At 57.1% G+C, this 22,610-nt stretch overlaps 1 protein-coding gene across 19 annotated transcripts in view; it reads right to left on the bottom strand.

Annotated features, from left to right (window-relative positions):
• The window catches only part of scrib (scribbled planar cell polarity protein), a 76,280-nt gene that overhangs the window by 31,507 nt on the left and 22,163 nt on the right, over positions 1-22,610 (bottom strand). For 16 of the 19 annotated variants that reach the window (XM_031903597.1, XM_031903601.1, XM_031903599.1 and 13 more), the window contains exons 13-21: positions 21,610-21,734; positions 21,269-21,388; positions 20,971-21,147; positions 19,722-20,075; positions 10,231-10,293; positions 8,498-8,587; positions 8,037-8,114; positions 7,211-7,531; positions 3,995-4,075 (exon numbers count right to left, since the gene is read on the bottom strand). In XM_031903597.1, coding sequence (XP_031759457.1) covers positions 3,995-4,075; positions 7,211-7,531; positions 8,037-8,114; positions 8,498-8,587; positions 10,231-10,293; positions 19,722-20,075; positions 20,971-21,147; positions 21,269-21,388; positions 21,610-21,734 — 1,409 coding nt within the window. The remainder of the gene's footprint in view (positions 1-3,994; positions 4,076-7,210; positions 7,532-8,036; positions 8,115-8,497; positions 8,588-10,230; positions 10,294-19,721; positions 20,076-20,970; positions 21,148-21,268; positions 21,389-21,609; positions 21,735-22,610) is intronic. The other 3 variants (XM_031903593.1, XM_031903598.1, XM_031903603.1) reach the window with 3 other exon arrangements.

Here is a 22,610-nt window from a genome sequence, read left to right on the forward strand (position 1 = left end):
ACAGGGCGCTCTCCCTATTCTGTTTGCCCTAGGGAAAGCTAAGGTGGGGGGGACAGGGCGCTCTCCCTATTCTGTTTGCCCTAGGGAAGGCTAAGGTGGGGGGGACAGGGCTCTCCCTATTCTGTTTGCCCTAGGGAAAGCTAAGGTGGGGGGGACAGGGCTCTCCCTATTCTGTTTGCCCTAGGGAAAGCTAAGGTGGGGGGGACAGGGCTCTCCCTATTCTGTTTGCCCTAGGGAAGGCTAAGGTGGGGGGACAGGGCTCTCCCTATTCTGTTTGCCCTAGGGAAAGCTAAGGTGGGGGGGACAGGGCGCTCTCCCTATTCTGTTTGCCCTAGGGAAAGCTAAGGTGGGGGGGACAGGGCTCTCCCTATTCTGTTTGCCCTAGGGAAAGCTAAGGTGGGGGGAACAGGGCTCTCCCTATTCTGTTTGCCCTAGGGAAAACTAAGGGGGGGGGGACAGGGCGCTCCCTATTCTGTTTGCCCTAAGGAAAGCTAGGGTGGGGGTAACAGGGCTCTCCATATTCTGTTTGCCCTAGGGAAAGCTAAGGTGGGGGGGGACAGGACGCTCTCCCTATTCTGTTTGCTCTAGGGAAGGCTAAGGTGGGGGGACAGGGCTCTCCCTATTCTGTTTGCCCTAGGGAAAGCTAAGGTGGGGGGGACAGGGCGCTCTCCCTATTCTGTTTGCCCTAGGGAAAGCTAAGGTGGGGGGACAGGGCGCTCTCCCTATTCTGTTTGCCCTAGGGAAGGCTAAGGTGGGGGGGACAGGGCTCTCCCTATTCTGTTTGCCCTAGGGAAAGCTAAGGTGGGGGGACAGGGCGCTCTCCCTATTCTGTTTGCCCTAGGGAAGGCTAAGGTGGGGGGGACAGGGCTCTCCCTATTCTGTTTGCCCTAGGAAAGCTAAGGTGGGGGGACAGGGCGCTCTTCCTATTCTGTTTGCCCTAGGGAAGGCTAAGGTGGGGGGGACCGGGCGCTCTCCCTATTCTGTTTGCCCTAGGGAAAGCTAAGGTGGGGGGGACAGGGCTCTCCCTATTCTGTTTGCCATAGGGAAGGCTAAGGTGGGGGGACAGGGCGCTCTCCCTATTCTGTTTGCCCTAGGGAAAGCTAAGGTGGGGGGGGGGGGACAGGGCGCTCTCCCTATTCTGTTTGCCCTAGGGAAAGCTAAGGTGGGGGGGGGACAGGGCTCTCCCTATTCTGTTTTCCCTAGGGAAGGCTAAGGTGGGGGGGACAGGGCTCTCCCTATTCTGTTTGCCCTAGGGAAGGCTAAGGTGGGGGGGGGACAGGGCTCTCCCTATTCTGTTTGCCCTAGGGAAAGCTAAGGTGGGGGGAACAGGGCTCTCCCTATTCTGTTTGCCCTAGGGAAAGCTAAGGTGGGGGGGGAACAGGGCTCTCCCTATTCTGTTTGCCCTAGGAAAAGCTAAGGTGGGGGGGACAGGGCTCTCCCTATTCTGTTTGCCCTAGGGAAAGCTAAGGTGGGGGGGACAGGGCTCTCCCTATTCTGTTTGCCCTAGGGAAAGCTAAGGTGGGGGGGACAGGGCTCTCCCTATTCTGTTTGCCCTAGGGAAAGCTAAGGTGGGGGGGACAGGGCTCTCCCTATTCTGTTTGCCCTAGGGAAGGCTAAGGTGGGGGGACAGGGCGCTCTCCCTATTCTGTTTGCCCTAGGGAAAGCTAAGGTGGGGGGGACAGGGCGCTCTCCCTATTCTGTTTGCCCTAGGGAAGGCTAAGGTGGGGGGGACAGGGCTCTCCCTATTCTGTTTGCCCTAGGGAAAGCTAAGGTGGGGGGGACAGGGCTCTCCCTATTCTGTTTGCCCTAGGGAAAGCTAAGGTGGGGGGGACAGGGCTCTCCCTATTCTGTTTGCCCTAGGGAAGGCTAAGGTGGGGGGGACAGGGCTCTCCCTATTCTGTTTGCCCTAGGGAAAGCTAAGGTGGGGGGGACAGGGCGCTCTCCCTATTCTGTTTGCCCTAGGGAAAGCTAAGGTGGGGGGGACAGGGCTCTCCCTATTCTGTTTGCCCTAGGGAAAGCTAAGGTGGGGGGAACAGGGCTCTCCCTATTCTGTTTGCCCTAGGGAAAACTAAGGGGGGGGACAGGGCGCTCCCTATTCTGTTTGCCCTAGGGAAAGCTAGGGTGGGGGTAACAGGGCTCTCCCTATTCTGTTTGCCCTAGGGAAAGCTAAGGTGGGGGGGACAGGACGCTCTCCCTATTCTGTTTGCCCTAGGGAAGGCTAAGGTGGGGGGGACAGGGCTCACCCTATTCTGTTTGCCCTAGGGAAAGCTAAGGTGGGGGACAGGGCGCTCTCCCTATTCTGTTTGCCCTAGGGAAGGCTAAGGTGGGGGGACAGGGCTCTCCCTATTCTGTTTGCCCTAGGGAAAGCTAAGGTGGGGGGACAGGGCGCTCTCCCTATTCTGTTTGCCCTAGGGAAGGCTAAGGTGGGGGGGACAGGGCGCTCTCCCTATTCTGTTTGCCCTAGGGAAAGCTAAGGTGGGGGGGACAGGGCTCTCCCTATTCTGTTTGCCATAGGGAAGGCTAAGGTGGGGGGACAGGGCGCTCTCCCTATTCTGTTTGCCCTAGGGAAAGCTAAGGTGGGGGGGGGGGGGGACAGGGCGCTCTCCCTATTCTGTTTGCCCTAGGGAAAGCTAAGGTGGGGGGGACAGGGCGCTCTCCCTATTCTGTTTGCCCTAGGGAAAGCTAAGGTGGGGGGGACAGGGCTCTCCCTATTCTGTTTGCCCTAGGGAAAGCTAAAGTGGAGGGGGGGGGGACAGGGCGCTCTCCCTATTCTGTTTGCCCTAGGGAAAGCTAAGGTGGGGGGACAGGGCTCTCCCTATTCTGTTTGCCCTAGGGAAAGCTAAGGTGGGGGGACAGGGCTCTCCCTATTCTGTTTGCCCTAGGGAAAGCTAAGGTGGGGGGACAGGGCTCTCCCTATTCTGTTTGCCCTAGGGAAAGCTAAGGTGGGGGGACAGGGCTCTCCCTATTCTGTTTGCCATAGGGAAGGCTAAGGTGGGGGGGACAGGGCGATCTCCCTATTCTGTTTGCCCTAGGGAAAGCTAAGGTGGAGGGGGGGGGACAGGGCGCTCTCCCTATTCTGTTTGCCCTAGGGAAGGCTAAGGTGGGGGGGACAGAGCGCTCTCCCTATTCTGTTTGCCCTAGGGAAGGCTAAGGTGGGGGGGACAGAGCGCTCTCCCTATTCTGTTTGCCCTAGGGAAAGCTAAGGTGGGGGGGACAGGGCGCTCTCCCTATTCTGTTTGCCCTAGGGAAAGCTAAGGTGGGGGGGACAGGGCGCTCTCCCTATTCTGTTTGCCCTAGGGAAGGCTAAGGTGGGGGGGACAGAGCGCTCTCCCTATTCTGTTTGCCCTAGGGAAAGCTAAGGTGGGGGGGACAGAGCGCTCTCCCTATTCTGTTTGCCCTAGGGAAAGCTAAGGTGGGGGGGACAGGGCGCTCTCCCTATTCTGTTTGCCCTAGGGAAAGCTAAGGTGGGGGGGACAGGGCTCTCCCTATTCTGTTTGCCCTAGGGAAGGCTAAGGTGGGGGGGACAGGGCGCTCTCCCTATTCTGTTTGCCCTAGGGAAAGCTAAGGTGGGGGGGACAGGGCTCTCCCTATTCTGTTTGCCATAGGGAAGGCTAAGGTGGGGGGACAGGGCGCTCTCCCTATTCTGTTTGCTCTAGGGAAAGCTAAGGTGGAGGGGGGGGGGACAGGGCGCTCTCCCTATTCTGTTTGCCCTAGGGAAGGCTAAGGTGGGGGGGACAGAGCGCTCTCCCTATAAGCCAAACCAAGCGAGCAGGCAGTGGCCGGGTTTAGTTGACACAAAGACAATAAGAGCCCAAATGAGAGAGCTGCCTCCCCAAGCAGCAGGATGAGCAGAGCGATGCCCCAGAGATGCCATTGGTAAAGCCGGCCAGTGTGGGTGAGTAAATGCCAAGGTGCCATGGACAATGCCCGACTCAGAGGTGGTGGTTCTGCTAAGAGGGAATAATAGGTTTGTGTGGGACCCACGGGTACTTACAGAGATCACCCTGTCTCCTACTCGCAGAGTCCCGTCCCGGTGAGCAGCTCCGCCTTCTGCAATTCTGGAGATGAAGATACCCTGGGCAGGGGCAGAAATACAAATGACAGTAAGGCGGGGTACCTGCTCTTGGGTACAGACACAACCAGTCACTATCAGTAGCACCACTGTGGTGCCGCTTCCCCTGCTCCATGGGTACAAGAGCGCAGGTAAGAGGCAGGGGTACAAGAGCGCAGGTAAGGGGCAGGGGTACAAGAGCGCGGGTAAGTGGCAGGGGTACAAGAGCGCAGGTAAGTGGCAGGGGCACAAGAGCGCAGGTAAGGGGCTGGGGCACAAGAGCGCAGGTAAGGGGCTGGGGCACAAGAGCGCAGGTAAGGGGCTGGGGCACAAGAGCGCAGGTAAGGGGCAGGGGCACAAGAGCGCAGGTAAGGGGCTGGGGCACAAGAGCGCAGGTAAGGGGCAGGGGTACAAGAGCGCAGGTAAGTGGCAGGGGCACAAGAGCGCAGGTAAGGGGCAGGGGCACAAGAGCGCAGGTAAGGGGCTGGGGCACAAGAGCGCAGGTAAGGGGCTGGGGCACAAGAGCGCAGGTAAGGGGCTGGGGCACAAGAGCGCAGGTAAGGGGCTGGGGCACAAGAGCGCAGGTAAGTGGCAGGGGTACAAGAGCGCAGGTAAGGGGCAGGGGCACAAGAGCGCAGGTAAGGGGCAGGGGTACAAGAGCGCAGGTAAGGGGCAGGGGCACAAGAGCGCAGGTAAGGGGCTGGGGTACAAGAGCGCAGGTAAGGGGCAGGGGTACAAGAGCGCAGGGGTACAAGAGCGCAGGTAAGGGGCAGGGGCACAAGAGCGCAGGTAAGGGGCTGGGGTACAAGAGCGCAGGTAAGGGGCAGGGGTACAAGAGCGCAGGGGTACAAGAGCGCAGGTAAGGGCCAGGGGTACAAGAGCGCAGGTAAGTAGCAGTTAGACAACACAAAGCAGCTGAGAGACCTCGGTGTGAGAATCCAATGGAGCGAGTGTCTCCGTCCTCTCCTGACTGTGTGACTGCACTGAGCCCGAGTCACAGCCCGAGTCAGCTGTTTGCCCAAAATACCTCTTCCCAGGTCCAAGGGGCTCCCAGGAGTCACGTATCAGTAGGTTATTTTGGGCACCTCTCTCTGCTGTTAAACCCATCAGTCACTGTTCCACCCTGACCGCAGGGCTGCACTCCCTACAGCTGCACTGGCGCCCCCTCTAGAAGACTTGCTTCCCCAAAGGAATCATTTGACCAATCACAAGAGGGCAATTAAGCAGCAAGAAACCTCAGGAGCCCAATCCCTGCCTGGCAGCCTGAGCTGTCTCTCTGTGCCGGATACTGGGTAAAGGGGCTCATAACTGGAACTGACCCCTCTGTAAGTCCCCACCTGTCTTACTCAGGGGCTTCTCGAGCTGCCTCACCTGCCCTGGCACTTCTGGGCTAGTGGTACAGGTGGCAATGGGGCTGCCAATTATATGTTGGCAGTGGTGAATCCCTTCATTAAACCCCAATCATACTTGCATTACACAGCAAAGTATTACCTGTGCCCCCCAGAAGGTACTGCCAGTATTCCCTGTGCCCCCAGAAGGTACTGCCAGTATTCCCTGTGCCCCCAGAAGGTACTGCCAGTATTCCCTGTGCCCCCCAGAAGGTACTGCCAGTATTCCCTGTGCCCCCAGAAGGTACTGCCAGTATTCCCTGTGCCCCCAGAAGGTACTGCCAGTATTCCCTGTGCCCCCAGAAGGTACTGCCAGTATTACCTGTGCCCCCAGAAGGTACTGCCAGTATTACCTGTGCCCCCCAGAAGGTACTGCCAGTATTACCTGTGCCCCCCAGAAGGTACTGCCAGTATTACCTGTGCCCCCCACAAGGTACTGCCAGTATTACCTGTGCCCCCCACAAGGTACTGCCAGTATTAACTGTGCCCCCCAGAAGGTACAGCCACAGTATTACCTGTGCCCCCAGAAGGCACAGCCAGTATTACCTGTGCCCCCCAGAAGGTACTGCCAGTATTACCTGTGCCCCACAGAAGGTACTGCCAGTATTATCTGTGCTCCCCAGAAGGTACTGCCAAGTATTACCTGTGCCCAAGTATTACCTGGGCCCTGGTAGAAACTGTGCCCCACAGAAGGCCCTGGCAGTATTAGCTGTGCCCCACAGAAGGCCCTGGCAGTATTAGCTGTGCCCCACAGAAGGCCCTGGCAGTATTAGCTGTGCCCCACAGAAGGCCCTGGCAGTATTAGCTGTGCCCCACAGAAGGCCCTGGCAGTATTAGCTGTGCCCCACAGAAGGCCCTGGCAGTATTAGCTGTGCCCCACAGAAGGCCCTGGCAGTATTAGCTGTGCCCCACAGAAGGCCCTGGCAGTATTAGCTGTGCCCCACAGAAGGCCCTGGCAGTATTAGCTGTGGCCCACAGAAGGCCCTGGCAGTATTAGCTGTGGCCCACAGAAGGCCCTGGTAGTATTAGCTGTGGCCCACAGAAGGCCCTGGTAGTATTAGCTGTGGCCCACAGAAGGCCCTGGTAGTATTAGCTGTGGCCCACAGAAGGCCCTGGTAGTATTAGCTGTGGCCCACAGAAGGCCCTGGTAGTATTAGCTGTGGCCCACAGAAGGCCCTGGTAGTATTAGCTGTGGCCCACAGAAGGCCCTGGTAGTATTAGCTGTGGCCCACAGAAGGCCCTGGTAGTATTAGCTGTGACCCACAGAAGGCCCTGGTAGTATTAGCTGTGCCCCACAGAAGGCCCTGGTAGTATTAGCTGTGCCCCACAGAAGGCCCTGGTAGTATTAGCTGTGCCCCACAGAAGGCCCTGGTAGTAACTGTGGCCCACAGAAGGCACTGCCAGTATTACCTGTGCCCCACAGAAGGCACTGCCAGTATTACCTGTGCCCCACAGAAGGCACTGCCAGTATTACCTGTGCCCCACAGAAGGCACTGCCAGTATTACCTGTGCCCCACAGAAGGCACTGCCAGTATTACCTGTGCCCCACAGAAGGCACTGCCAGTATTACCTGTGCCCCACAGAAGGCACTGCCAGTATTACCTGTGCCCCACAGAAGGCACTGCCAGTATTACCTGTGCCCCACAGAAGGCACTGCCAGTATTACCTGTGCCCCACAGAAGGCACTGCCAGTATTACCTGTGCCCCACAGAAGGCACTGCCAGTATTACCTGTGCCAAAGCACTGCCCATGCCTTACAGGAGATACTCACAGTTTCCCCTGCCCGATAGGGGGTGCTGCCTACTCCCCCAGCAATGCTGAACCCCAAGCCTTTGTCATTGCGTGCCAGGCAGGTGGTGATACGTTGGCACGGGCTCTGCAGATCCTCCTCCTTTTCCTCTGGATAGCGGACAACACTGCGCCGTTCCCGTGGGTTGTAATCATCCTCTGGGCGCAGGGGGGTCACCGTGATAGGATTTTCCGGCTCCACCATGCGCTCTCGCAGCACAGTCATAGAGACGGAGCTCCCAGAATTCCTCAGTGCCTCCACTGCTGTGTGGTGTTCCGCATTGTGCAGATCTACCCCATTCACCTGCAGGGAGAGGGCACCAAGCTTGGCACTGCGCAAAGAAACACCCGCTGCCCTCTCTCTCATGGTACCTGCTATATAATGGTGCCGTGTCCCCCCCCCATCTATATAATGGCACCCCGTCCCCCTCTATATGATGGCGCCCTGTCCCCCCCCTTGACATGATGGCACCCTGACCCCCCCCCCCATAGTCGCACTAATCTGTACAGTTTAGGATATGTTCAGTTCAGCAGGAACAACCCTTCAGCTTGGCCACCCAATGTTGGGGGGAGGCAGAAGAACACTAAGTGGCACGGGGGGGATTATATGTCCTGCTAGATCTGGAATTAGGGGGAAATTTACCTGAAATGCCCTGACATGGGGGGCACAGGGGGTCTTTATGCAATCTATTTGCTGTACCGAGGCCAAATTCGACAACCAACCAAGCTATCGGTAGCACCTACCCCACACTAAATACCCCCTTGCCTATCACCCCCCCCTCCCTTCCCTGTACCCCACGAGTCCTCACCTCCAGCAGCTTATCCCCAACTCGCACCCCTGCACGGGCCGCAGGCCCCTCCTCTGCCACTCGAGATATGAAAATGCCCTGTGGGAGAAATGGAGAGGGTAAAGGGAAAGAGAAACGTGGATCCAAATGGCAGCACCTGCAGAACCCCCAGCGGGGTAACCCTGCCCACATCAAGCATGGCTGCCCTTGGGCATGGATGGAAAGGGGCCAGGAGTGCAACGACAGGAAGATATCGGGGTGTGCCCGGCCCCTGCAGCCATATTACCTGGTACCCCGGGCACCTACAGCTGCCATGCTGTGATGTCACACAGAGGGAGGGGCTCGGCTATTTCTCACTGACTCTGGTGGGTAAATACTGCTTGGCACAGCACCCCTATAACCCCAAACTCCTGCCCTCAGTGGGCGCTAGGCTGGTGCCATTCGGTTGGGGGGGGACTGACCAGCAGGGGGGGGACAATTACCTCATCATCGCCCTTGTAGGGAGTAGAGCCTTTGCCCCCTGCGATGCTGATTCCCAGACCCCCAGTTTGGCGCAGGATGGCGAGAGTGAGCTAGAAGCAGAACACAGAATGCGTTAGGCAGAAGAGCTGACACAGCGCATCACATCAGTACAGTCCTATCTATTAACCAAGGTGCCCTAAGTTGCCCAATGACAGGCAGGGTTTTACAGCTGCCTCTCTATTAATCAGCTTAATGGAACCCCCATTCCCCAGAAAAGAGCTCTGATTCTCTGTACTTCCTGGGCTGCTCTCTTTCCCATGGTCAGGCAGGAACCCCCCCCCCATGGTAAGTGAATCCAATCTCCCCCCAGTACTTACCCAGGTACAGAGCTCTGATTCTCTGTACTTCCTGCTCCTGGGCTGCTCTCTTTCCCATGGTCAGGCAGGAACCTCCCCCTGGGTAAGTGAATCCAATCTCCCCCCAGTACTTACCCAGGTACAGAGCTCTGATTCTCTGTACTTCCTGCTCCTGGGCTGCTCTCTTTCCCATGGTCAGACAGGAACCTCCCCCTGGGTAAGTGAAGCCAATCTCCCCCCAGTACTTACCCAGGTACAGAGCTCTGATTCTCTGTACTTCCTGCTCCTGGGCTGCTCTCTTTCCCATGGTCAGACAGGAACCTCCCCCTGGGTAAGTGAAGCCAATCTCCCCCCAGTACTTACCCAGGTACAGAGCTCTGATTCTCTGTACTTCCTGCTCCTGGGCTGCTCTCTTTCCCATGGTCAGGCAGGAACCCCCCCCTGGGTAAGTGAATCCAATCTCCCCCAGTACTTACCCAGGTACAGAGCTCTGATTCTCTGTACTTCCTGCTCCTGGGCTGCTCTCTTTCCCATGGTCAGGCAGGAACCTCCCCCTGGGTAAGTGAATCCAATCTCCCCCCAGTACTTACCCAGGTACAGAGCTCTGATTCTCTGTACTTCCTGCTCCTGGGCTGCTCTCTTTCCCGTGGTCAGGCAGGAACCTCCCCCTGGGTAAGTGAATCCAGTCTCCCCCCAGGGATCAGAGTTCTGTGCCTGAGTAAGTACTGGCCCGACATAAAGAAAATCAGAGCTCTGTACCTGGGTCAGTGCTTGGTGACAGACTGGGTTTAATGGGCATGGGAAAGCCCGGCAATAATAAAGAGCCCAGTAAGTCCTGGGGTGGGGTGGGGGGGGTTTGGGGGGGTGAGTGAATAAGGGTGATGGCAAACTTGGGGGGGGGGGGGCAGGAGATTTAAATGTAGGTGACAAATCTCTCTAAGCACCCTCAATGGAGGAGGAGTCTGAGCCGTTTATAGAGGCGAGGGTGACACTGTGGGCAAGTGTATCTGTCACTTTGGGCATCACACACCGGGCACCCTGGCAGCCTGGCATCATTCCTGCAGGTTGTGTAGCCGAGGTACAAGCTGCCTCCCTCCAGCTGAACTCTAACCCCCAGTCTAAGGGCTGCGCAGGAGTGCAGGGAGTGTTAGTTCCACAAGAGCCGGAGGGCCGCAGCTTGTACCCCCAGGGCCTGAAGGAGGCAGAGACTCTCACACACGGGCACCAACGGCTCCTCCTGCAAACAAGCCGAGAGACAAGAGACAGACAGGAAAGCCCCCAAACCTTCCACCAATGAGAGTGGCGCTGAGTAAAAGTGAGTGTGATTGGTGCTGTGATTGGAGCTAAAGGGGTGGGAGGCAGGAGAGAGGCAGAGGGGGCGGGGCTGCTGTACACACCTCTTCCTCCTCTATCCGAGCAGGCTCAATCAGAAGATTATTCACTTGATCAAACGACACCCCCTGTTAGAAGGGAAATCCAGCAGAGAGGAAGGGGAGGAGCCAGAGGGGAGACAGAGAGAGAGAGAGAGAGAGACAGGCATGCGGATTAGTGGAGCAAATAACCATAAAACTCCCAACACCTTCACCCACCTGTCATGCACCTCCTCCGTGATCCTCGTGTGGCGAGAGCAATACACCCCCCAGCAGCGCCCCCTAGTGGCACAGCCTAGTCCTACCGGGTACTGTTATACAAACACTTAATGTTCTGGGTGCGACTGTCTCTCTGCTATACAGTTACTGCTTGTGTCCCTCTCAGCACCCCTACATAGGGGCAGCCCCCCAGCCAATAGTGCCGGCCATTCCTATAGGGGAAGGTCTGGGTGCGACTGTCTCTCTGCTATACAGTTACTGCTTGTGTCCCTCTCAGCACCCCTACATAGGGGCAGCCCCCCAGCCAATAGTGCCGGCCATTCCTATAGGGGAAGGTCTGGGTCCGACTGTCTCTCTGCTATACAGTTACTGCTTGTGTCCCTCTCAGCACCCCTACATAGGGGCAGCCCCCCAGCCAATAGTGCCGGCCATTCCTAAAGGGGAACAGTCTGGGTCCGACTGTCTCTCTGTTATACAGTTACTGCTTGTGTCCCTCTCAGCACCCCGACATAGGGGCAGCCCCCCAGCCAATAGTGCCGGCCATTCCTATAGGGGAAGGTCTGGGTCCGACTGTCTCTCTGTTATACAGTTACTGCTTGTGTCCCTCTCAGCACCCCGACATAGGGGCAGCCCCCCAGCCAATAGTGCCGGCCATTCCTAAAGGGGAACAGTCTGGGTCCGACTGTCTCTCTGTTATACAGTTACTGCTTGTGTCCCTCTCAGCACCCCGACATAGGGGCAGCCCCCCAGCCAATAGTGCCGGCCATTCCTATAGGGGAAGGTCTGGGTGCGACTGTCTCTCTGCTATACAGTTACTGCTTGTGTCCCTCTCAGCACCCCGACATAGGGGCAGCCCCCCAGCCAATACTGTTGGGCCATTCCTATAGGGGAACGGTCTGGGTGCGACTGTCTCTCTGTTATACAGTTACTGCTTGTGTCCCTCTCAGCACCCCTACATAGGGGCAGCCCCCCAGTCAATAGTGCCGGCCATTCCTATAGGGGAAGGTCTGGGTGCGACTGTCTCTCTGCTATACAGTTACTGCTTGTGTCCCTCTCAGCACCCCTACATAGGGGCAGCCCCCCAGCCAATAGTGCCGGCCATTCCTATAGGGGAAGGTCTGGGTCCGACTGTCTCTCTGCTATACAGTTACTGTTTGTGTCCCTCTCAGCATCCCGACATAGGGGCAGCCCCCCAGCCAATAGTGCCGGCCATTCCTAAAGGGGAACAGTCTGGGTCCGACTGTCTCTCTGTTATACAGTTACTGCTTGTGTCCCTCTCAGCACCCCTACATAGGGGCAGCCCCCCAGCCAATAGTGCCGGCCATTCCTATAGGGGAAGGTCTGGGTGCGACTGTCTCTCTGCTATACAGTTACTGCTTGTGTCCCTCTCAGCACCCCGACATAGGGGCAGCCCCCCAGCCAATAGTGCCGGCCATTCCTAAAGGGGAACAGTCTGGGTCCGACTGTCTCTCTGTTATACAGTTACTGCTTGTGTCCCTCTCAGCACCCCTACATAGGGGCAGCCCCCCAGCCAATAGTGCCGGCCATTCCTATAGGGGAAGGTCTGGGTCCGACTGTCTCTCTGTTATACAGTTACTGCTTGTGTCCCTCTCAGCACCCCGACATAGGGGCAGCACCCCAGCCAATAGTGCCGGCCATTCCTATAGGGGAACGGTCTGGGTGCGACTGTCTCTCTGCTATACAGTTACTGCTTGTGTCCCTCTCAGCACCCCTACATAGGGGCAGCCCCCCAGCCAATAGTGCCGGCCATTCCTATAGGGGAAGGTCTGGGTCCGACTGTCTCTCTGCTATACAGTTACTGTTTGTGTCCCTCTCAGCATCCCGACATAGGGGCAGCCCCCCAGCCAATAGTGCCGGCCATTCCTAAAGGGGAACAGTCTGGGTCCGACTGTCTCTCTGTTATACAGTTACTGCTTGTGTCCCTCTCAGCACCCCTACATAGGGGCAGCCCCCCAGCCAATAGTGCCGGCCATTCCTATAGGGGAAGGTCTGGGTGCGACTGTCTCTCTGCTATACAGTTACTGCTTGTGTCCCTCTCAGCACCCCGACATAGGGGCAGCCCCCCAGCCAATAGTGCCGGCCATTCCTAAAGGGGAACAGTCTGGGTCCGACTGTCTCTCTGTTATACAGTTACTGCTTGTGTCCCTCTCAGCACCCCTACATAGGGGCAGCCCCCCAGCCAATAGTGCCGGCCATTCCTATAGGGGAAGGTCTGGGTCCGACTGTCTCTCTGTTATACAGTTACTGCTTGTGTCCCTCTCAGCACCCCGACATAGGGGCAGCACCCCAGCCAATAGTGCCGGCCATTCCTATAGGGGAACGGTCTGGGTGCGACTGTCTCTCTGCTATACAGTTACTGCTTGTGTCCCTCTCAGCACCCCTACATAGGGGCAGCCCCCCAGCCAATAGTGCCGGCCATTCCTATAGGGGAAGGTCTGGGTCCGACTGTCTCTCTGCTATACAGTTACTGCTTGTGTCCCTCTCAGCACCCCTACATAGGGGCAGCCCCCCAGCCAATAGTGCCGGCCATTCCTATAGGGGAAGGTCTGGGTCCGACTGTCTCTCTGCTATACAGTTACTGTTTGTGTCCCTCTCAGCATCCCGACATAGGGGCAGCCCCCCAGCCAATAGTGCCGGCCATTCCTAAAGGGGAACAGTCTGGGTCCGACTGTCTCTCTGTTATACAGTTACTGCTTGTGTCCCTCTCAGCACCCCTACATAGGGGCAGCCCCCCAGCCAATAGTGCCGGCCATTCCTATAGGGGAACGGTCTGGGTGCGACTGTCTCTCTGCTATACAGTTACTGCTTGTGTCCCTCTCAGCACCCCTACATAGGGGCAGCCCCCCAGCCAATAGTGCCGGCCATTCCTATAGGGGAAGGTCTGGGTGCGACTGTCTCTCTGCTATACAGTTACTGCTTGTGTCCCTCTCAGCACCCCGACATAGGGGCAGCCCCCCAGCCAATAGTGCCGGCCATTCCTAAAGGGGAACAGTCTGGGTCCGACTGTCTCTCTGTTATACAGTTACTGCTTGTGTCCCTCTCAGCACCCCTACATAGGGGCAGCCCCCCAGCCAATAGTGCCGGCCATTCCTATAGGGGAAGGTCTGGGTCCGACTGTCTCTCTGTTATACAGTTACTGCTTGTGTCCCTCTCAGCACCCCGACATAGGGGCAGCACCCCAGCCAATAGTGCCGGCCATTCCTATAGGGGAACGGTCTGGGTGCGACTGTCTCTCTGCTATACAGTTACTGCTTGTGTCCCTCTCAGCACCCCGACATAGGGGCAGCCCCCCAGCCAATAGTGCCGGCCATTCCTAAAGGGGAACAGTCTGGGTCCGACTGTCTCTCTGTTATACAGTTACTGCTTGTGTCCCTCTCAGCACCCCGACATAGGGGCAGCCCCCCAGCCAATAGTGCCGGCCATTCCTATAGGGGAAGGTCTGGGTGCGACTGTCTCTCTGCTATACAGTTACTGCTTGTGTCCCTCTCAGCACCCCGACATAGGGGCAGCCCCCCAGCCAATAGTGCCGGCCATTCCTATAGGGGAACGGTCTGGGTGCGACTGTCTCTCTGTTATACAGTTACTGCTTGTGTCCCTCTCAGCACCCCTACATAGGGGCAGCCCCCCAGTCAATAGTGCCGGCCATTCCTATAGGGGAACGGTCTGGGTGCGACTGTCTCTCTGCTATACAGTTACTGCTTGTGTCCCTCTCAGCACCCCTACATAGGGGCAGCCCCCCAGCCAATAGTGCCGGCCATTCCTATAGGGGAACGGTCTGGGTCCGACTGTCTCTCTGCTATACAGTTACTGCTTCTGTCCCTCTCAGCAACCCTACATAGGGGCAGCCCCCCAGCCAATAGTGCCGGCCATTCCTATAGGGGAATGGTCTGGGTCCGACTGTCTCTCTGTTATACAGTTACTGCTTGTGTCCCTCTCAGCACCCCTACATAGGGGCAGCCCCCCAGCCAATAGTGCCGGCCATTCCTATAGGGGAAGGTCTGGGTCCGACTGTCTCTCTGCTATACAGTTACTGCTTGTGTCCCTCTCAGCACCCCTACATAGGGGCAGCCCCCCAGCCAATAGTGCCGGCCATTCCTATAGGGGAAGGTCTGGGTGCGACTGTCTCTCTGTTATACAGTTACTGCTTGTGTCCCTCTCAGCACCCCTACATAGGGGCAGCCCCCCAGCCAATAGTGCCGGCCATTCCTATAGGGGAAGGTCTGGGTGCGACTGTCTCTCTGCTATACAGTTACTGCTTGTGTCCCTCTCAGCACCCCGACATAGGGGCAGCCCCCCAGCCAATAGTGCCGGCCATTCCTATAGGGGAAGGTCTGGGTGCGACTGTCTCTCTGCTATACAGTTACTGCTTGTGTCCCTCTCAGCACCCCTACATAGGGGCAGCCCCCCAGCCAATACTGTTGGGCCATTCCTATAGGGGAAGGTCTGGGTCCGACTGTCTCTCTGCTATACAGTTACTGCTTGTGTCCCTCTCAGTACCCCTAAATAGGGGCAGCACCCCAGCCAATAGTGCCGGCCATTCCTATAGGGGAACGTCTGGGTGCGACTGTCTCTCTGCTATACAGTTACTGCTTGTGTCCCTCTCAGCACCCCTACATAGGGGCAGCCCCCCAGCCAATAGTGCCGGCCATTCCTATAGGGGAAGGTCTGGGTCCGACTGTCTCTCTGCTATACAGTTACTGTTTGTGTCCCTCTCAGCACCCCGACATAGGGGCAGCCCCCCAGCCAATAGTGCCGGCCATTCCTATAGGGGAACAGTCTGGGTCCGACTGTCTCTCTGCTATACAGTTACTGTTTGTGTCCCTCTCAGCACCCCTACATAGGGGCAGCCCCCCAGCCAATAGTGCCGGCCATTCCTATAGGGGAAGGTCTGGGTCCGACTGTCTCTCTGCTATACAGTTACTGCTTGTGTCCCTCTCAGCACCCCTACATAGGGGCAGCCCCCCAGCCAATAGTGCCGGCCATTCCTAAAGGGGAACAGTCTGGGTCCGACTGTCTCTCTGTTATACAGTTACTGCTTGTGTCCCTCTCAGCACCCCTACATAGGGGCAGCCCCCCAGCCAATAGTGCCGGCCATTCCTATAGGGGAAGGTCTGGGTCCGACTGTCTCTCTGTTATACAGTTACTGCTTGTGTCCCTCTCAGCACCCCTACATAGGGGCAGCCCCCCAGCCAATAGTGCCGGCCATTCCTATAGGGGAAGGTCTGGGTCCGACTGTCTCTCTGCTATACAGTTACTGCTTGTGTCCCTCTCAGCACCCCGACATAGGGGCAGCCCCCCAGCCAATAGTGCCGGCCATTCCTATAGGGGAACGTCTGGGTCCGACTGTCTCTCTGCTATACAGTTACTGCTTGTGTCCCTCTCAGCACCCCGACATAGGGGCAGCCCCCCAGCCAATAGTGCCGGCCATTCCTAAAGGGGAACAGTCTGGGTCCGACTGTCTCTCTGCTATACAGTTACTGCTTGTGTCCCTCTCAGCACCCCTACATAGGGGCAGCCCCCCAGCCAATAGTGCCGGCCATTCCTATAGGGGAAGGTCTGGGTGCGACTGTCTCTCTGCTATACAGTTACTGCTTGTGTCCCTCTCAGCACCCCGACATAGGGGCAGCCCCCCAGCCAATACTGTTGGGCCATTCCTATAGGGGAACGGTCTGGGTGCGACTGTCTCTCTGTTATACAGTTACTGCTTGTGTCCCTCTCAGCACCCCTACATAGGGGCAGCCCCCCAGCCAATAGTGCCGGCCATTCCTATAGGGGAACGGTCTGGGTGCGACTGTCTCTCTGCTATACAGTTACTGCTTGTGTCCCTCTCAGCACCCCTACATAGGGGCAGCCCCCCAGCCAATAGTGCCGGCCATTCCTATAGGGGAACGGTCTGGGTGCGACTGTCTCTCTGCTATACAGTTACTGCTTGTGTCCCTCTCAGCACCCCTACATAGGGGCAGCCCCCCAGCCAATAGTGCCGGGCCATTCCTATAGGGGAAGGTCTGGGTCCGACTGTCTCTCTGCTATACAGTTACTGCTTGTGTCCCTCTCAGCACCCCTACATAGGGGCAGCCCCCCAGCCAATACTGTTGGGCCATTCCTATAGGGGAAGGTCTGGGTCCGACTGTCTCTCTGCTATACAGTTACTGCTTGTGTCCCTCTCAGCACCCCTAAATAGGGGCAGCACCCCAGCCAATAGTGCCGGCCATTCCTATAGGGGAACGTCTGGGTGCGACTGTCTCTCTGCTATACAGTTACTGCTTGTGTCCCTCTCAGCACCCCTACATAGGGGCAGCCCCCCAGCCAATAGTGCCGGCCATTCCTATAGGGGAACGTCTGGGTGCGACTGTCTCTCTGCTATACAGTTACTGCTTGTGTCCCTCTCAGCACCCCTACATAGGGGCAGCATCCCAGCCAATAGTGCCGGCCATTCCTATAGGGGAACGTCTGGGTGCGACTGTCTCTCTGCTATACAGTTACTGCTTGTGTCCCTCTCAGCACCCCTACATAGGGGCAGCCCCCCAGCCAATAGTGCCGGCCATTCCTATAGGGGAACGTCTGGGTGCGACTGTCTCTCTGCTATACAGTTACTGCTTGTGTCCCTCTCAGCACCCCTACATAGGGGCAGCCCCCCAGCCAATAGTGCCGGCCATTCCTATAGGGGAAGGTCTGGGTCCGACTGTCTCTCTGCTATACAGTTACTGCTTGTGTCCCTCTCAGCACCCCTACATAGGGGCAGCCCCCCAGCCAATAGTGCCGGCCATTCCTATAGGGGAAGGTCTGGGTGCGACTGTCTCTCTGCTATACAGTTACTGCTTGTGTCCCTCTCAGCACCCCTAAATAGGGGCAGCACCCCAGCCAATAGTGCCGGCCATTCCTATAGGGGAACGTCTGGGTGCGACTGTCTCTCTGCTATACAGTTACTGCTTGTGTCCCTCTCAGCACCCCTAAATAGGGGCAGCCCCCCAGCCAATAGTGCCGGCCATTCCTATAGGGTAGAGGTCTGGTTGGGTAAAGGGGAACAGGCAAGGAGAGGACCTTAAGCTATTTCAGTATGTGGGGCAGTTCAGACTGCCCCAGGAACAGGTAGAGTGCCCCCCACCTGCCAACAGAAGCACCCCAGATATGTGGGGATAGTCATGGCCCAATGGATTGCGATGAGAAGGGTAACAGACCCCTAACCAATAGCAATCAGCACTTAGAACACATGAAAGCTGGTGCCAAGCCTGCAGAGCCAGAAGGCGGGGAGTTGTACCCAAATCTGTGAGGCGCACAAGGTCCCATGGGAAAGGGCAAATACTGACTGTGCCCCCCAGCGGCTTTACTGTCCCCCATAGGGTATGGAAGGAGAAGCCTTCTATCCAACTACAGTTTCCCCCCAGGTCTCGGCGGTGGGAAGGGAGGGGCAGGGCAGGACAAGGAAAGTTACAGGTTACGTGTGTCGGTGCAACTGTATCACTCAGGGGACAGGCTGTTAGGGAGCAGAATACGCAGCACCCACACACATACACCCATCTGTGGAAAAGCAAATGGCAGTTAAGGTGCTAACATGGAACGTAAGGGGCTTAGTAGTCCAATCAAACGCAAGCACTAGATTTCCTGAAACACAATAATCCCCACATCGCCCTATTGCAAGAAACATTTAGTGGGCAGTAACCCTGGCACTGAAACCCCATGGACTCAGTATGCTCCTCCTACTGCCCCTCCTACTTGGTATGCTCCTCCTACTGCCCCTCCTACTCAGTACGCCCCTCCTACTCAGTACGCCCCTCCTGGTTTAATACACAAGCAAATACCTTTTCAATTGGAAAACCCGTGTCTAGGCCAGACAGGCAGATCCATAGGGAACACCAAGTCCCGCTAGCGCACGTGTACATTGCACCCCGCTACTCACATGACTGTGTTAAAGCTTGGCCAAACTGTACGTTAAACTGCTGTATAACAAGCCCACGCCGCACTGAGGGTCACTGCTAACTCAACCGTCTGATCTAACTAGAGGCACCAGGCAGGGTTGTCCCCTGTCCCCCCTCCTGTTAGCCATCGGGCAGTCAGGCTGCACCACAGACAGTTGGTGTAACGATGGCAGGTAGGCAGGGAAGAATATAGCTATATGCGGATGATACACGGATATATCTGGGGGGACAGGGGCACCTCGCTAAACGCCCTGATTTCACTCACCGCCTATTTTTCAACAGTATCTGGGCTGTGCGTTAGCCCCCCCAAATCAGCTCTGCCAGACCCACCCACACTGGGGCAAAACCTTGAGAACCGCCCGCTTTAAGTTGTCCAAGAATTTACATACCTAGGGATACGTATCTCATATCCCATAACCCTCTGCTATGACTGCAACATCCTACCTCCATCCTACCTACCTGGGGTAAGAACTGAGGCTTGGGCCGCACTCCCCTTAGGCCCAATGGGGCACATACAATTAGTAAAGATGATTATAACCCCTAAGGTCCAATATGCGCTCTGGCATTCCCCAATATGGATCCCAAAAAACTAGCTGGAGAAGATACTGAGACAGTTTATATGGGGAAAGAACTGCAGGAGGCAATCGCTAGATACCCTAAAGTTACCCCAGGGGGGAGGGGCTTAGCCTTTTCCAACATGTTCCTATGGGCAGAACTTACGCACTGCAGCCAATGGTGGAAGATAAAGCAGAAACGTGCATATCCCACCTATGGGCAGCCGTAACACCATCCCACCCCAATCAGGGGGCTATTAGCCAAAGGCCCAATGGTGAGAGGTACCTTCCTAGCTCTACAGCAGAATATATGGTTTGTAGCTCACCCATAAGTTAACTCTAGGGACCTCCAAACCCCAATAGTCAGCAATGCCAAGTTCCCATCCCTAAAGTCCAGTCTAATAAACCCCAAAGTGGGTTGAACAAGACCCTAGTACCCTAGGAAGGTTGTGGGGGGGGGAAACGAGGCAGTTCCGTTGGGGCTTTCCCCAGTGGCTAATGTACAACCGCATCCCCACTGTGCTCCATAAGCGCAACAGCGCCCATAAAATCCCCCTGGGTACCCCTGATATGTACAAACTCAATATGGGGGGAAAGAACAAGGGGGCGAATATCCGCTCTGTATAAGGTCAGTTGGGGAAAGGACACAGCAACCCTCAGTATGAGGAAAGGGCTGGCTAGTGAATGACAGCTGCGGGCTACTTACAGTAGGAGGCAGGAACAGAAGAGCAAAACCAAGACAACAGAACCCACATGTAGCTTGGGGGGGGGCATTTCATTACAAATGAATGGAAGGAGGGAGCGGTACCTTGATGTTCTGCTGGGAGTTCGACCGCTCGTCTCTGCTCCCTGCAGGTTCCCACTCTTTGTCCGGCGCCACCACATCATCTTGCTCTTCATTGGGCAGCGAGAACCTTGGGATGGGCCCATTATTCTCCCCTTCCTCCTCCTCCTCCTCTGAGAGACTTCTGGGGCTGAAGCCATGCAGGAGGGCCTCCACCACCTCATCATTGGGCAGCTTTGTGATCTTCGCATGCTTCTTGTAATGGGGCGTGTCCTTACGGATCAGCCGCCGCTCCACCGGGGAGACCCGATCTTCATCGTACTCCTCATAGTCATCATCACAGAGAACAGTCGTCTTGTCCGCAAAGTGCACTGTGGGCTGCGGCACAAAGGAGAGCCCCGGTGAGTGGCAGGATCGGGTATAATGGACCCCCTCACAGCCCGGAGGGGCACAATATGTAGACAACACGTAACAGGGGGGCGGCGCCCCAGTGCCAGCTGAACAGGTGGTGCCAGGTTTGGACACGTAACCGGGAGGCGGCGCCCCAGTGCCAGCTGAACAGGTGGTACCAGGTTTGGACTGGGATTCAATATAGTCTCATAGCAGTCACTTCATATACACAGAGACCCAATAATATATCAGATCCATGCATCCTTACTGGGGACATGGGATTGGCTGGAATATTAGACCCATGCATCCTTACTGGGGGCATGGGATTGGCTGGGATATCAGACCCATGCATCCTAAAGGTCCCCATACACGGGCCAACAGAAGCTGCTGATATGGGTCCCTTGGACTGACTCGGCAGCTTATCGGCCCGTGTAGGGGCAGAAACGAGGGGCCTGGCCGACCGATATCTGGCCTGAAATTGGCCATATATCGATTGGCCAGGTTAGAAAATCCCGTCGGATCGGGGACCGCATCGGCTTGTTGATGCGGTCCCCGAACCGACTGCCCCATTGCCGCGTGCAGAATTTCGATTGTTTGGCCCCAGGGCCAAATGATCGAATTCACCTACATGCCTCCCCGATATTGCCACCCGTAGGTGGCGATATCGCTCGCTTGGCGACATCGACAAGCGAGCGGATCTGCCCGTGTATGGCCAGCTTTACTGGGGACATGGGATTGGCTGGGATATCAGACCCATGCATCCTTACTGGGGGCATGGGATTGGCTGGAATATTAGATCCATGCATCCTTACTGGGGACATATGATTGGCTGGGATATCAGAAAAGGCACAGAATGAAGTAGTACAATTCCCTGGCCTCACACCTCAGTATACCACACCTCCATGTCGTCATCCCCCACTGCCGCCCCTTCCTCCAGCACTGGGTTTGGCAGCTTTTCTGGATCCCTGTTCTGCAGCTCCTCCTGGAACCCAACAGACACGGTGCTGCCGCTGCGCTGGGACTCGGCGCTCTGACTGGAGAGGCCACTGAGCCGCTTCTCCTGTGGGGGGAGAGGGAAGATGGAACTAGTAGGGCATGGCGGGACCCAGAGCGGCCAATGTGGCACAGCCGTACCATTACCCATTACCCGGGTACCATAGGAATAAAGTGGCGGCACTCACCTCATCGCTGGCGCATGTGGCCTCCTCTTTGGAGGTGTTACCGTCACCCCTGAGCCCCTCCATCACTTTCTTCATGACCTTCAGCTCACTGGGGTGTGGGGTAGCTCTGCGCTGCAGGCCCTGGGGGTAGAGGGAAGAGCTGACTAGCACAGGGAAGTCTGGGATATAAAGAATGTTCTAAGGTTCTAAGATCTGTGACAACCAGAACGCATCTTGCCTACAGAAACCCAAACAGCAGCACCTTGTCAGCAAAGGTAAAATTTCTATGTCTGGTTCAATGTCACGGGTACTTCAGGCTATATATACTGCCCCCCCAAGTTGTGAGTCCCCTTGTTACCAACCCTTCTTTCTTCAGCAGCTTCGTCATCCTCTTCTTCAGTTTTAGGGTCTTCCTGGAACTGTATGACACTGACCCGATTGAGGTTCCCGTCTGTCCAGCTGTCATCCACACTGTTCTGCAGGTTTTCTAGAGAGGGAGGGCACACATCTTATCAGGTAGGGCAATAATGCCCCCAAGGGCTTGGGCAGCTACACCAGCCCTGACTCAGGGCACTTACCCAGACTGGGGGGGGGGGGGGAAGGGCTGTACAAGCCTGACTGGCAGGGAAGGAGCAGGGCACTTACCCAGGCTAGGGGGGGGGGGGGCTGGACAAGCCTGACTGGCATGGAAGGAGCAGGGCACTTACCCAGGCTGGGGGGGTGGGGCTGTACAGCCCCTGGCAGGGAAGGAGCAGGGCACTTAACCAAGCTAAGGGGGGGGTGGGCTGCTGTACAAGCCTGACTGGCAGGGAAGGAGCAGGGCACTTACCCAGGCTGGGGGGGGGGGGGCTGCTGTACAAGCCTGACTGGCAGGGAAGGAGCAGGGCACTTACCCAGGCTGGGGGGGGGGCTGCTGTACAAGCCTGACTGGCAGGGAAGGAGCAGGGCACTTACCCAGGCTGGGGGGGGGGGGGGGGCTGTACAAGCCTGACTGGCAGGGAAGGAGCAGGGCACTTACCCAGGCTGGGGGGGGGGGGGGGGCTGTACAAGCCTGACTGGCAGGGAAGGAGCAGGGCACTTACCCAGGCTGGGGGGGGGGGGGCTGTACAAGCCTGACTGGCAGGGAAGGAGCAGGGCACTTACCCAGGCTGGGGGGGGGGGGGGCTGCTGTACAAGCCTGACTGGCAGGGAAGGAGCAGGGCACTTACCCAGGCTGGGGGGGGGGGGGGGGGGGCTGTACAAGCCTGACTGGCAGGGAAGGAGCAGGGCACTTACCCAGGCTGGGGGGGGGGGGGCTGCTGTACAAGCCTGACTGGCAGGGAAGGAGCAGGGCACTTACCCAGGCTGGGGGGGGGCTGCTGTA

The sequence above is a fragment of the Xenopus tropicalis genome, chromosome 6, assembly GCF_000004195.4.
Source record: "Xenopus tropicalis strain Nigerian chromosome 6, UCB_Xtro_10.0, whole genome shotgun sequence".
NCBI lineage: Eukaryota > Metazoa > Chordata > Amphibia > Anura > Pipidae > Xenopus > Xenopus tropicalis.